Source organism: Chironomus tepperi, unplaced genomic scaffold (genome assembly GCF_022539635.2).
Source record: "Chironomus tepperi strain 1889 unplaced genomic scaffold, CSIRO-AGI_Ctep_v1 contig_219, whole genome shotgun sequence".
Lineage (NCBI taxonomy): Eukaryota > Metazoa > Arthropoda > Insecta > Diptera > Chironomidae > Chironomus > Chironomus tepperi.
The window spans coordinates 1,996,010-2,009,843 of NW_027226341.1; the positions used below are offsets into that span (position 1 = coordinate 1,996,010).

Here is a 13,834-nt window from a genome sequence, read left to right on the forward strand (position 1 = left end):
GGAGAGTAATTGCCTGATAGGGTTTAGTTTTCGAGTATTGGAGAACTATGAGTATCAGTGGATTAAGTTTAAATATTTTTTTACGAATTTTTATTTTTATTTTTCTTAATTAAAACTTAATTTAATTCCGATTGTACAAACATACGGTATAACTAGTTCATGGCAAGTCAATGTCCAGTTGATGTCTAGTTCTAATGTCTTCTTGTCCAATCTTACTATATATTCATTTTAACAACTTTTTCTTCAATTATATCCACATCTATCTTTTTAATTGCCTTTAAATCAACTCCAGTAGTTCCACGCCTTATATTATAATCAAGGACTTTAATTCCACTAACGCCAATTTTTCTATAAGCATAAATTTTCTCAGAAGAGTTTTTCTTAATTATACACAAGTCGACATTCGAACCAGATCCTAAATCATTAACTATGCCGGCTGTAATTGCATCAGCTACAAGCTCCTTTGCTTCGTGTTCTTCCAAATCTGGTTTCCATCTGGATTCAAATATAGACATTGCAATATATCCTCCTGATCCCATTGTTGCATATGGTAATTTCATTGAAGATCCTTCTTTATGCACTATAAAAATATGTGGACCTTTATGGTCAAATCCTCCGATAATGAAATGGCATGAAATTGCTCCTCCATATCGAAAAAACATGCGACTTGTGATTGTTTTTAAATATGACACAGGAATAATTTTCCTATTAGTATTCAATCGATGGAACTCTGCATTAGCTCGCATCAATTTAACCATTGCATCCATATCAGCAGCTGTATATAAATAAATGAAGAATTTATTAAATTTATGGATTATTTATTAACTTTACCAGTTCCTGCACCAGCAACGTGGATGTTTTCTTGAATTTTATAAATTTTTTCACAACACTTTTCCCAAACTATGTGTCCATTTGTTGTTCTTGTGTCACATCCTAATACAACACCATCCTTATAAATAACTCCACAAATAGTCGTTCCAGTTTTTGTGACGTTCGGTGGTTTAAAGCCACTTGAGATGAGATTCTGATTTCTGTAATGAATATAAAAATTCTATATTATCTAATTAGGTTATTTCCCAACAGACAAGGAACATCCTTAGTTATATTAATTGAGTATACTCATCAGCACGCTCATTTAGGTGAGTATGCTCATTGTCTGTAGGAGTTACAACAATTATTTTCTACTACCTTCTGCAATTTCTGAAGCTAAATCCTCTTTCGTCATCTACAACAGCGTAGGTATTCTGCATGATTGATAAAATCGGTATGTCAAAACTTAAGTAATATAAACCGAGTTGTCTCGTTAAACGTTGAAGTTATTCTGAACTGAGAAACTGAAATTCAAAATGAGAAACATTTTTTATTGACACAATTGGTTTTAAAAAAGTGATACTTGAGATATATTCCAAATATATGTATGCTAGAATAATATTTCACCAAACATGGTGGAAAGCATGGTTGTTAAAACCAGACTATGTAGTTTTGGAATATGTGAAATACTAGTGTATAATCCCGTTAAGTTTGATGGTATGAAATTTATGTATCCGTTAAGTAGGATTTTTATGTTGATTATATTATAAGTTTATATGGAAGTCAAATTCAGATTTCGAAGTCGACACACTTGAAGTCGATTTGAGTCCACTTAACTCGACTCAAACCGAGTCGATCTCATTTTCTCGAATCGACTCGACTCGACTTCGAGCTCTGGTTTTAGCAAAAAGAGGCGTGGTTCACAGAAATTCAAATTTTTTTCAAAATTACCTAAACAAAATAAAATCTCAAGTCTTGATTTCACTATTTTAAAACATGAAAAAGAGGGGCAAGTTTAAAAAGCGGAATGACAGAATGACAAGTGAATACTGTAAGGCTACGGATTTAAAACACTTCCATTAGCACCAACTCAATCCAGATTAAATGATAGACAATTTACTAATTTCAATTAGGTAAGTTTTTCTTTTATTTTCAATTTGTACAAATAACATTAAAAGACAAAAATAGAATGAAAGTTAAAACATGATAAATGAACTCAAAACGATTGTTATATAAATTATTTAAATTATTCTTCACTTCATCAACAGATGTTTTTAAAACAAACAATTTTAATTTCTACGTAAAATGTAAAATGCTTCTGTTAAATTAAGTAACACCAAAAAAATGTTCTTTCACATTAAAGTCGAAGTCCTGGATTTCTGGAGCGCACAAAGTTCAAAAGTTCATCGGAATCTTCACAAACAAATGGTTTGAGATGGTAACAGGCTAAAATGATAGAAAAAGTTAGGAATTTTATGAAGTAAAGCAGTTATAATCATTTCAACTTACCAACATCATGCCATTTCAGTCCATCATTGTAAAAGTTATTGAGAATTGAAAGGCATGATTCGTCATTTCCTTGTGCTGCCTCTCTGTTGTCTGGTTGTGCTTGATTATAACCTCCTGTGTAACTCCAGTCACCAGTATTTCTTTGTGTTGTTGGTCCAATTTTAACTCCTGATCCTGACCAGAACCATCCATTTTCATTTGGTGGTTGAAGATCTAAAATGAACATAATGTTAAATACATGCCAAATTCAGATAAGCTGACAATATTTTTACCTGCACGATCACAGCCAGCAAAGTTACATTTACGTCCTGATGTCCAAATATATCTCACATTTCCACGGGAAATTCTTTGTTTAACAAATTCATTTTCCTAAAATAAAAACAGTAATTTAGAGTTGGAAGTAATTTTAATTATATGAGTCAAACTTACTTGTGGTGTTTCAAGTGAAACGGCATCCATACAATGTCTTCTACAAATATTTCTAGCATCGAGCCAATCAACTTCTAATGTACGTGTTGGTTGATGCTCCCAACTGAAGAAATACGAATGTGCAACACCTCGAGCATCCCGATATGTAGCATGTCTAACACGGTTGGCACAGGATCTTGGATCAGGTAAGGCTAATCGACGTTGAGCTAAAGCTAATGTTGCACCAAGTGCCAGCACTGTAAATATTGTGCGCATCATATTTGACGACTAAAGAAAAAATGAGAAGTACAAAAAAATGATGAGTTTCACATTTTATATGTTTAACGAATTTTAATAGTATGATGGACGCTGCACCCACTTCCTGCTTTATGAATAGTAAGTTATTGTTTGTTACTTTATTGTGTGCAGGTATTTTGAACCACAAGCAGAATCGGTTAATTGAAATCTTTTGATAAAAGAATCAATAAAAATACATACATATGATGCTAATTTCATTTATGTTTTGATTATTGATTTAGGTACACATGATGTGTATGATCAAGTAATAAAGTGTTTTCGTACAAATATTGGATTAACGTATTTGATCGTGAATTACTCATCAAAATCATGAAAACATTAACTATTCATGCTACAGTATGTTGTTCTAGAAAATTTCAATTCTCAATATAATTCACATCAACTTCTTAATTAAGTAGGGCATGTGATTTATCTGCAAAGCTTAAATTGCATTCATTATTGAACCACATCATTATTGTTTCTTTATTCCAACTGTAAATTATCAAATAATTAAGAATATAAATGAACTGATGTTTTAAGGTTGTTTCATGCTGCAGAAGTGTAGATGTTATAAGCATAATTGCTTGACGCAATTCAAATAGTTTCTTTGAGATAATTGGTGGCAAATAAAGTCATGAGAATAATTGATGCTATTGCATAAGATGCATATTGTCAATATAGATGGATTTCGATGTTAGTTCTTTTAAAAGCAGATACAATCGATGTACCAGAAATTATTAAATAATAGAAACTGATGAAGCATACAGTTCAATACAGAATGTATGATGTGAAGCCAAAAGCTCATTTTGCAAATCTATGACTGCATATGATTTATGATAAATTTACTGTAATGGATTTTTCGTGAACATCAGCAACGTACCAACATGATGTTATATAAAAATTTGTCGACAAATGTTCTCATAATTGTAAATTGTTTGTTCGAAATCAGTCAGAAAGTTCAACTTCATGATGAGATCATTGTAACATGATTGAATGACCAAAATCGCAGTTGTTCGCAGCTATGAAGATATGTACGTACATGAACGAAACTCGTTTTCTTCATTAAATTTTCATCTTTCACCTTTACATTTATGAAATTTTTTCTCATTTCTTTTATGTTACGTAAATTTATGATCCCTTTTATTGCTAATAGTGTTTTAACCACAGCATAATTTTTGGCAAAAAGCTTGCCGACAAAATATCACTTTCACTATGCTTAAATTAAGATTAATTTTGTTTTTTAAAACGTAAAAAATTTCTCAAATCATGGTAAAAAATGACCGCGATGAAAACAATAACTTCCTTCCTTATAAAATGCTGTCATCTCTTTTCACATTTAATCGCGCTTTTTGTTACACTTAATTTGATCATGAACATTTACAGTTTCGTATTAAAACAATTTTTCATTAATTATGCAATGCTGTTCATTTCGAATGATTTTGAACATTTAGTGAAAGTGCTGTTTAAGAATGAAAGTGTTCCCGAGTGAACAACTTGACATAATGTCTAGTTAATAGCTAGACCCACGGTCGATTAATGACAACTAGTCTAATTAACATTAAGACATTGAGTTGGGTCTTAAATATCCAAAAGTTCATTCAGGAATTATTTTGAAGTTCTACGCTCTCTAGAGAAGTGCATGCCATGAACAGCATGGCGTATGTGGTTTCGTACGTGGCTTAACATCAAGATGTGCCGCTTCATAAATGTTGTCCATCACTGCTCTAGAGTAAGATACAATTTTTAAAAAAGTATGTATAATCATTTGGGACCATCTGGGATTTCCTCATTTGCGTCATTTCAGATATAGCTATTTGCAATTGAGTACACATATATTGCATAAATTATATCGCATTCTACAAAATCTGCTTTAATTTATTTAATGCGGGTTTATAAAGTGGAAATATTGCCTCATTTCTTCCAAACAGTTCATTTATTTTTCCACTGCACTTGCTCAAAAGAAATTTTTTACCATCAGTCTTCTATTCTATTGTGTTTTTACTTCTGTGAATTCGCAGAGATGATAGATAGTTGGATATCAAATTTCAAAGAAATGCAATATTGAATTGTTTTATTTTTGCGGAATAATTAATGAAAAATTTAACAATTAACTTTTTTACAGACAGACTACATACTTTTATTTATCAGAAAGTTTCATATTTAGCATATGTAGAGAAACTTTTCATTGTTGTTAAAGGAACTGAGTGAAATCTATTTATTTTATGAGATACGATTGTCTAGCGACACACTGCCCTAGTGTAGCATGTGTTTACTATTAAGAGGCTTACACAAATTTTATCTACGTTGAGTAATTGGATATGAATATTCACTTTTTATGAGTGTCAATCTTAAGCTTGTTAGTACCGTAAGTTGTTCATATTAGATCCTATAAGATGAGTGATTCTTAGTAATCTTGTCATAAAGAATGTCTTGTTACCCAAAAAAAGCAATTATAAAACAAATACACTCCACATGCTAGTCACCAGTAATTAAAGATTGATGCTGAGTGATTAAACTGCCAAAAATAAGAAACTTTATAAACGCGTATTTAAACATTTAGGCTCGCATATCTTATCTGCTCATTCATCTTTTAAACATTTTTTTAAATATCATTCAATTCCTATGGAGAAAGTTTAGTACAGAGAAAATCTGTGGTATCAATTTTTTCAGTCCTCTATTAAATGCCTGGCGATATATATTTCTCATTTTTGCAATGGATTACATCCAGAAGATATAAAAACTGCCCGGAAAGGTTTAAGTCAATCATGAGAAAGCGAAAGTCATCATAATATTTATCTCTTGCTTTTTACTGCTTATTTTCTTTTTACAAGTAAATTTAAGGTCAAGTGCAAAATAAATTAAAAGGCGGTTTTTGGATATACCTTAAACTTAAAATTTCTTAGAAATTCCATCGTTTATTCACGAGTTACAATTTATTTAATACCTACTTATTTCATAATGCACTTACAGCACTATGATGAGTAATTGTTTAATGATCATAATCACTTAAGATAATAAAATTATGTAAAGGTATTAACTGCTATGATGTAGGCATTCAAAAACAATTACTTAAAGATGATTTTAATCACGGAAGTCACTGAAAATTCTCGCATTTCTATTGTCTAAGAGATGAAATTTAGTCTCCATCAGAGATGAAATGCCGTAAGTTTTAAGCAGAAGTCGTTTTGCCTAGGTTTCTTTTGCATTTATTATTAATCATGGGAAATAAGAAGAAGTCTTTCTTAAGACTAGACAAAAAATACTATTAATTATGATTCGTGTTATATAAATTAACAGAAGATGAATAATATATCACTTTACAGAGTTGTCATAAAAATTGTATTTAGCAAGTATTTAGTTTATATCAGTGTCTTTAATATATTTCAGAATTAACGTTCATTGACTTTTGTAATCACTGTTATAATTTCGATATAATTCAATTTAATTATGAAGAGGCGCTGTTGATTGATAAAGAATTACTGGATATTGGTATTAGTATCTGACAATTGATTACTGGACTCATGCTGACCTGGTACCGGATATCAACCAAATCCGGCATCATGTTGATTCAAGGTGATTTGGTGCTAGATTTTTGATCGATTATGCTTTTCGGGCTAATATTGCGACAAGATGCTTCATCGTCCTTGGTTTAAATCCGCATGGAAAAAGTTATCTGGGTAACTCCAAAAGCTACATGACGCAGAATAGTGATGAAAGATTGTCAGCTTAATATGCGGACAGATTATTTGAACAAACTAGGTGACAGAGCCAACAACCGAAGAGTATTTCTACAGAAGCACATAAGAGCATGGTTGCAGTAAGTAAGTAAGTGGTTACCAAAGATAGAACTAGTTTCAAGCACTATTTATCGAACGACATGGATCAAAGTTGATTTATCCGGCCAGCATAGTAAGTGAATTAGTTGCAATTTGCATGAATTCAGATAAAGTTACAGTGGACAAGATCAATAAAAAATTGAATTAAAATACAAGAAGTACATTTAGACATAAATATTTATCCATCCTATTACATGCCATAAAAGCAAACTTATTAAATTAATTTGACAAAAAACAAAGACTTCAATGCGAGTCATGAACCGGAAAGTTTTGGAGATCATATAATTAGTAATTACTTACAAAAATCAGACTTAAAATTATTTTTTTGTCACCTTTGTTATAATGTCTTGATTATTACCATAAATTCACAAGAAAACCAGTAGTCAATGACCTGAGTGTGGTCAATCTTTTCTGTCTTGTTTCAATTCACATAATTATCATGTCATTATTATTAAAAAAATCCATTGATTTCCCAAATTAAAAAAAGAGATTTTTATAAAATTAAAAATCGTCCAAAACTCTTTAAATTAAGTTTTAATTTGCTATGCCTTTTGGATATTGTGTCTTGAGTGGCTGTAAATTAAGAAATTATCTGATCAAAAAATTTGACTCTTTGACCTTTATTAAATGGAACTAATGAAGATGTGTTGATCAAGATTCTTTTGAAAGATGTTATCCCGAGTGACACAAATGAAGAAAACTCAGACTTGAAGCTAAATGTAAGCCACTAATTTTTAGCAGTCATATGGACGCCAAAAAGAGGCGGTTTCCATTTTGTGTTAATAAAAGAGATTTTGCGGAGCCTTAAATGCTCCATGACGTAGCCTTCTTCATTTGAATCGCTCGGGTATGAAATTAAAATTTAAAGAGCCAATGTCCGCTTAGTAATATGCATAAAGTTTGAAGTTCTTCGCGTGTAATTCCAACTGTTTGTAATATCCCGGATCTTACAGTTTCTCAATAGATGCTTTCATTTTCTACCTTAGTAAATGCTTCTTTAATTTTTCATGGCTGAAAATGAGTGTAAAATGAATGACAGAAGTTGATTTATTCTTATTCTGCCTACAATTACTTGAAAGTATAGTACACATCCCATTGAAGGAAAAAAGTAAGCGGCTTGAGTAGTTAATTTTAAAACATCAAATAATATTTGACTTTTCAATGAGTTTTAGCCATAAGCAAATATAGCAATGCTACTACAAAGGGATTACATGCAAATTATTTGTATTTCAAATCTCAATAATAATAATAATAAGTCGGCAAAGTAACAACTAAAAATGGAAAAAGAACCGTGTATGTCAGAAGATTTAAAGCATCTTCAATGGCAAAAAAGTAATAATACTTATTAGTATTCAATGCTCAAATGACATTCTCTAAGCAGAAAATGATTTAGACTAATGATCAGCAATTTATTATTACGACTAGAAACATTAGTGATGATTAAGTTGTTACAAAATTGTACAGTTGAAAGGAATTTACAATAGTTAAAATCGGGAACAGATTTGAAGGTTTTGAGAAACAGCACAGAAATCGTCATTTTAGTAATGAATGAATGGATCTGCAACTTGATTTGAGAACAAGGTTAATAAGCCCGAATAACAAATATTATTTTTTATGTTGTCTCCACTGCAGTAATTAAAATAACTTTATGTCAGTTTTTAAGAGCATCACGTAATTCTCCTGACCAGTTACTTTCATTTCTGTTATGCATCATCAGTAATGTGTTGATAAATAACTCAAAATCACTTGTGCGAAAGTCGTTATGAAAGTCAAGTTCAAAAACGTTTCAAAAATGCTAATAAAACTGGAACATTATGTTGATGATGAGACGTGTTAGTACTCTATCATTTTAATTAAGTGAAAATTAATTGCTGTTTATTTCATTTAACTTTATGTGAATGATTTGGTAAGATGCAATTTGCTTTAATGCGAGATGAATGTTTCATGCATGAATAAAATGCGGTTTATTAGCTGCGATTTTTTGGTGCAAAATTTATATCCCATTTAAAATGTTATGTCTACAGTTTGATAACATCCTTACTTTCACAAATGAAGTGTGAGATACGGGAAAATTAATTACGTATACTTTTTTTGGTGATTTATGTTTTGCAAGTCTAATTAATCAACGTATAAAATCTTAAGGATGTTGTGCTTACCCGAGCAACATAAATGAACAAGGCTATCTTTAAACCTCTTTTATGAGCACGAAATTCATATTATGGTGTTCATAAAAGAGGTTTAGCGGAACCTTCTTCATTTGTGTTGCTCGGCTTTGATCTTTACATTACTGGATACAATCTGGATAAACAACCAAATTAAGAAAACAAGAAAGGAATCCAGAACTCGATTTAAAAAGTTTGTATGTCATGATGATGCGTGCTCCAAACTTGCCTTATATTTAAGTCGGTTTTAAACATTTTCAAACATTTTTAAGGTTTAGCATTTGAATAACAATTAAACTATTGTATTTAAAATTGATAAAACGTCGTCATTGAATCATAGTAAGTAGGTATAAGAAGAAGAAAAGGAAAATGAAAGTTTTTCTATATTTTACGGTATTTCCAATTGACAATACATCCGATTACGACTGTGATTACGAAAAAATTGACATTCGATTAAGGCGATTATCAATAAACAATAACTTTATTCATTCAATGTTATTTGCCTACCATTCCTGAAAACAATATCATGCTTTTTTCTAAAAATAAACATCTTGTGTCTCTACTTTCGTTTAAAAAAATTTTGCAGTCAATAGTTTCCATTTAAAATTTTAATTTCATCTTTCTTTTGCATATATGATTATCAAATCGATGATGTAACATCTAGCAAGAGTTAATAAAGAAGACGCTGGTGCTGATATATGCAACATTCAAAGTATTACATTCATTTAATCATTTGGTCATAAAAGCATCATGCAAGATCATTGTAGCGTTACTTTCACTCTTAATGCAGACGAGACCGAGTATGATGAAAATATTTCTTCTTATACAGTCTTTTCTATATTCACGATGCATGCATGGACAGGTAGAGATAAAATATTACCGTTTATTACTTATAAATTTCTTTGAAAAAGTGTAAAATTAATAAAACTTTATGTTCCTTTAAATTACTTCATGGGTCCGTGGTTTTCATGAATTCTTTAAATTCTGTGTTCAATCCAAATGGCTTAATTTAACAAGATAATTTTTGAATCCTAATTTGACCAGAAAATCAGTCAGTAGCGTGAAGAAATTGAAACAATTTCACATGATACTGAGCTGAATGTGCTCTTATTTTTTGTCATATTTTTACTGTTAAGTCTCACAAACTTAATACCATAGTGTGAAACAAGCTTTAAAACTTAATAAAATATTATTAAGTGTGCTCTATATTTCCCTGAACTTGAACATAGAGCACGATTTAGCTTATGTATTAGAATGTAACACCTTATAATAATTTGATGCTATGCTGCATGAGTCAATATTTATTTTTTAAATGACTTGTTATATACAGTTTCTGAATAGCACAAGACTTTAGTGCAGATGAAGGCGGATCTCACACAGTATTTGGAACTGTAAAATCATCTTAAGAATACCTTGCAGCATGCTTTCAAAATGTTTTTCTCAGGCATACTTTCAATAGAATATTCTTATTTGCATACTATAGAAATCTAATTATGCGATTGATTTCTCACTTATTAATGAATTGTTTAATATTGAAAATATGAGAAAATCAACTTTTTCCCAGCATGAAAGGGAACGTCAGGCAAGAAGAAGAAAATTTTCTTTTCTTGAAAGTTGTAAGGTGCTCTGAACTTAAACACGATAAGAAAGTGAATTTTGTGAGTGCTTATTGATCATTTTGCGTTTTCACTTCATCCAAAATTGATAAATATTGTGCTTCGAATGAAGTTAATTAACTGCAAATATGTGTGTAAATTTGGTATTGAATTTATGACGGTTCAATTGCTTTGAATGGACTTCATTTGAATAGATGAATTGAATTGATTCAGCTAATTGAAATACACGCAAATATCAGATTTTCGACCTAATTGAATCAGACTCAAAAATGTCACATAAATAAAAAAGAATAACTAAATAAATTTGAGAGGCATTGACCGGGTTTTTCATCATCTTTACCAATTCTTCAGTCATTTTAACGTTTTATGCTTCATGTTCTTCAATCTAGTCATTTTATTATTTCACAACACAAACAGAAGTGAGTAATTTTTTTCTCCTCTTCTTATTGTTGTTGTTGATGGTGCTGCTTTTTTTCATTCGTTGAAAGTTGTATAACAACATTAATAACATTTAATTTTTATTTAAAGTCCGTCTTTGTGAAGTTATTATAACACAAGACAGTTCTTACACTTGAACTTAAGGCAACTAGTTCCTTTATTGAGTTGAACCCTAACAATCAAAGAGGATGCTATCATGGTACAGAAATATCATTACGGTTCCTAAAAGCGGACTTTTGCCTGTTGGTTGCAAAGTTATTTTTTGAAAGTATTTTAAAATGTTGTTTTGATGGGTTTTGGTGATTTTTTATTTAAATGGAACTTTTCAATGCTAATTTCACTAATTCTGTGGGATAAAGGAATAAGAATTCGACGACGAATCCACTAATACTACACATCATTGAAGACTTCAAAATTGAGAATAGGTAATGTTTTACATTTCCTTTTTAGAATCATGTGTACTCGGCAATTTGTTCATAGCCTTCGATATAGCAATATAATTTCTTTCAAAAACTTGTGGATCTACATATTCTACTATAATTTTGGATATAGGTTTAGAGAACGAATGGAACAGGCAGCAATTAACTTTCCATAAAATGTCAAGTTTATTACCAGACATAGTGTCGACTAATCTCACATTTTATGAGAAATTAATTATTTTCCTGTTCCATTCGGGATCATATTTTCTTTGGCGAATGTAAAGCACTTGTGAATTTGTTTTAAGATCTGAACAGCTAAAGACTTTAAACTACATTTTAAAGAAGGTAAATGAGTCTTAAGAAAACTTAATTTTTAAAAGGATTTTTGCTTAAAATTATCATTATTTTAGAGACATTTCTAAAATCAGGTTTGATTAATTTTGGAAAATTTTATTGAAATTAGGTTAAACTTGGCAAGTTTAAACCGAATTAAATTTCAATTGCTTCATTTAACATCTATTCATTTTCTTTAAAATGCAAAAAAATTCATAATGGAATTGAATATAAATGATTGAAGAATGACACTGCATCGAAATTAACTATTATGTAGTACTTCATAGAAAATAAAGCTTTTGTAATAATTTATTGACTTTACACTATTTGCATTAATTTTCAATCCTCATTCATGAACTCAAATTTCCTATTCAGTACTTTTAAAAAGAAACTTAAACCAGGTAATCATAATTTGTGAACATATAGTCATGAATTTTTGCACATCTTTGTGAATTACAAATTTCCTGCACGTCTTCTTTTTTTGAATGCTCACGTTCAGAATGTTTCACAATATCATAACAAATAACTCCTATAGCACTGCAGTTTATAGTTAGAAATTTATAAATACAAAAAATGATGAAAATTCCCAATAAAATAGAGAGACGTGAATAACCATCTACCGCTAATTGTGCTTAAAAGAAATTCTACAATTTCATCACAGATTTATGCTAATTAGTACACGTTTTCAGCATATTCAAACTAAAACTTCTGTTTTCAACTTTTGTATTCATTCAATCTGCCTTTTTTTCGTAACGGTTCTTTGCGTACCGCAAGTATCAATAACTTAATACACTAATTTCACCGCACTTACCTTTAAATATTTAATTTTTTTAACTTTATTAATTTATTAAATTTTTATCTCTCTTTACTTCTTCCAAAAATTTATTTCACTTCTTTTCGCTTTCACTTGATGAACAAAACAAACGAAAATATTCACAGTACAATTATTGATTGTGTTAACTGTTGAACAGTTGGTATGAGACTGAGTTACCTCAGTGAAATGAGCAAAGCTTTATAAGCTTCTGCTGTGTGTGTCTAGTCTTCAACAACAATGTCCCCAACTCACTAAAAAACACAACAGCAACAGAAATTGAATGTGTTGTGTGTTTTCTTCTCAATATTTTGGTCTTTTGTTTGAATCTTTTCTATATGTATACTTACCAGAAAATCTTCTCTTTTGCATCACTACATCTTATCTGAGGTTATTAATGTTTTCGAATGGATGAAACAAAATATTATTTAATGTTGTAGCAACTGGTGATGTTGATAATTGTTGAAGATGTTTTTTGCTTAAACTTTGATGCTTTGGGCCATGCGTACTTCTTCTTTATTTTTGTATAGTTCAATTGAATCTAATCCTTTGATTGTTAATATATTAGATCAGTGATGGACAACATGTGTGCCGAGACACACTAGTGTGACGTAAAAAATTCTTTGAAATGCTAGGAACCGTAGGCCGTGTGGTTTCGATCCAGGTTTACCTCCAAGGTGTGCCGCGAAATATAAGAGGTTGCTCATTTCTGCCTTAGATTATTAATATATTAGTTCAATTTTTTGACTAAAATCTGATAAATCTGAAATATTTCAAATGCAAACCTGGATGATTTAGAAAAGTGATGGGTAAACTGTGTACTGCGAAAATTTTCAGGTGTTCTACGAACTTTTTTCAAACAGCATAAAAATAGACGATTTTTAAAAAATTCTCCGATTTGATTAGAAAAGTTCAATATAATATGCCTTAAATGATATCTGTTTTGAAATTTTGGGGATATATTTTCATTGTTATGCTTAATTAATATAGGATTAAATAATTGGTATGCCGTAGGATATTTTGGTTTGATATGGTGTGCGGCCTAGGAGGAGTGAAGTGTGCCATGGCATTCAAACTAATGCACTAGATGTTTTCGGAAATTTCCAGAAGCTCTACTATATTTTTTTCTGCTCATTTATTTGTAAGCTACTTTAAAATTAATCCTGTTTGTTTCATCTATAGGAAGATTTGTCAA

At 30.4% G+C, this 13,834-nt stretch overlaps 2 protein-coding genes across 2 annotated transcripts; both read right to left on the reverse strand.

Moving 5' to 3' along the window:
• Positions 1-73: 73 nt before the first annotated feature.
• On the reverse strand, positions 74-1,308 carry LOC139090732 (proteasome subunit beta type-7-like). Its single transcript, XM_070640535.1, has 3 exons — positions 1,189-1,308; positions 832-1,031; positions 74-775 (listed from the first exon to the last, which is right to left on the reverse strand). The coding sequence occupies exons 1-3, from the start codon at positions 1,248-1,250 to the stop codon at positions 216-218; spliced, it is 822 nt and encodes a 273-aa protein (XP_070496636.1). The 5' UTR covers positions 1,251-1,308; the 3' UTR covers positions 74-215.
• Positions 1,309-1,954: 646 nt separating this feature from the next.
• Positions 1,955-12,799, reverse strand: LOC139090832 (uncharacterized). The gene is made up of 5 exons (XM_070640665.1): positions 12,640-12,799; positions 2,749-3,015; positions 2,592-2,688; positions 2,320-2,532; positions 1,955-2,256 (listed from the first exon to the last, which is right to left on the reverse strand). Exons 2-5 carry the CDS (start codon positions 3,004-3,006, stop codon positions 2,168-2,170), a joined length of 657 nt encoding a protein of 218 aa, XP_070496766.1. The 5' UTR covers positions 3,007-3,015; positions 12,640-12,799; the 3' UTR covers positions 1,955-2,167.
• Positions 12,800-13,834: the final 1,035 nt, after the last annotated feature.

Bases quoted from the DNA above. Each gene is read 5' to 3' on its own strand.
- LOC139090732 (XM_070640535.1), bottom strand. From the start codon at position 1,250: ATGCAGAATACCTACGCTGTTGTAGATGACGAAAGAGGATTTAGCTTC. The intron at 1,032-1,188 runs GTAGTAGAAAAT...TATTCATTACAG, and splicing joins AGCTTCAGAAATTGCAGAAG to AAATCAGAATCTCATCTCAA. The intron at 776-831 runs GTAAAGTTAATA...ATTTATATACAG, and splicing joins CGTTGCTGGTGCAGGAACTG to CTGCTGATATGGATGCAATG.
- LOC139090832 (XM_070640665.1), bottom strand. From the start codon at position 3,006: ATGATGCGCACAATATTTACAGTGCTGGCACTTGGTGCAACATTAGCT. The intron at 2,533-2,591 runs GTAAAAATATTG...TGTTCATTTTAG, and splicing joins TGCTGGCTGTGATCGTGCAG to ATCTTCAACCACCAAATGAA. The intron at 2,257-2,319 runs GTAAGTTGAAAT...CTATCATTTTAG, and splicing joins ACTGAAATGGCATGATGTTG to CCTGTTACCATCTCAAACCA.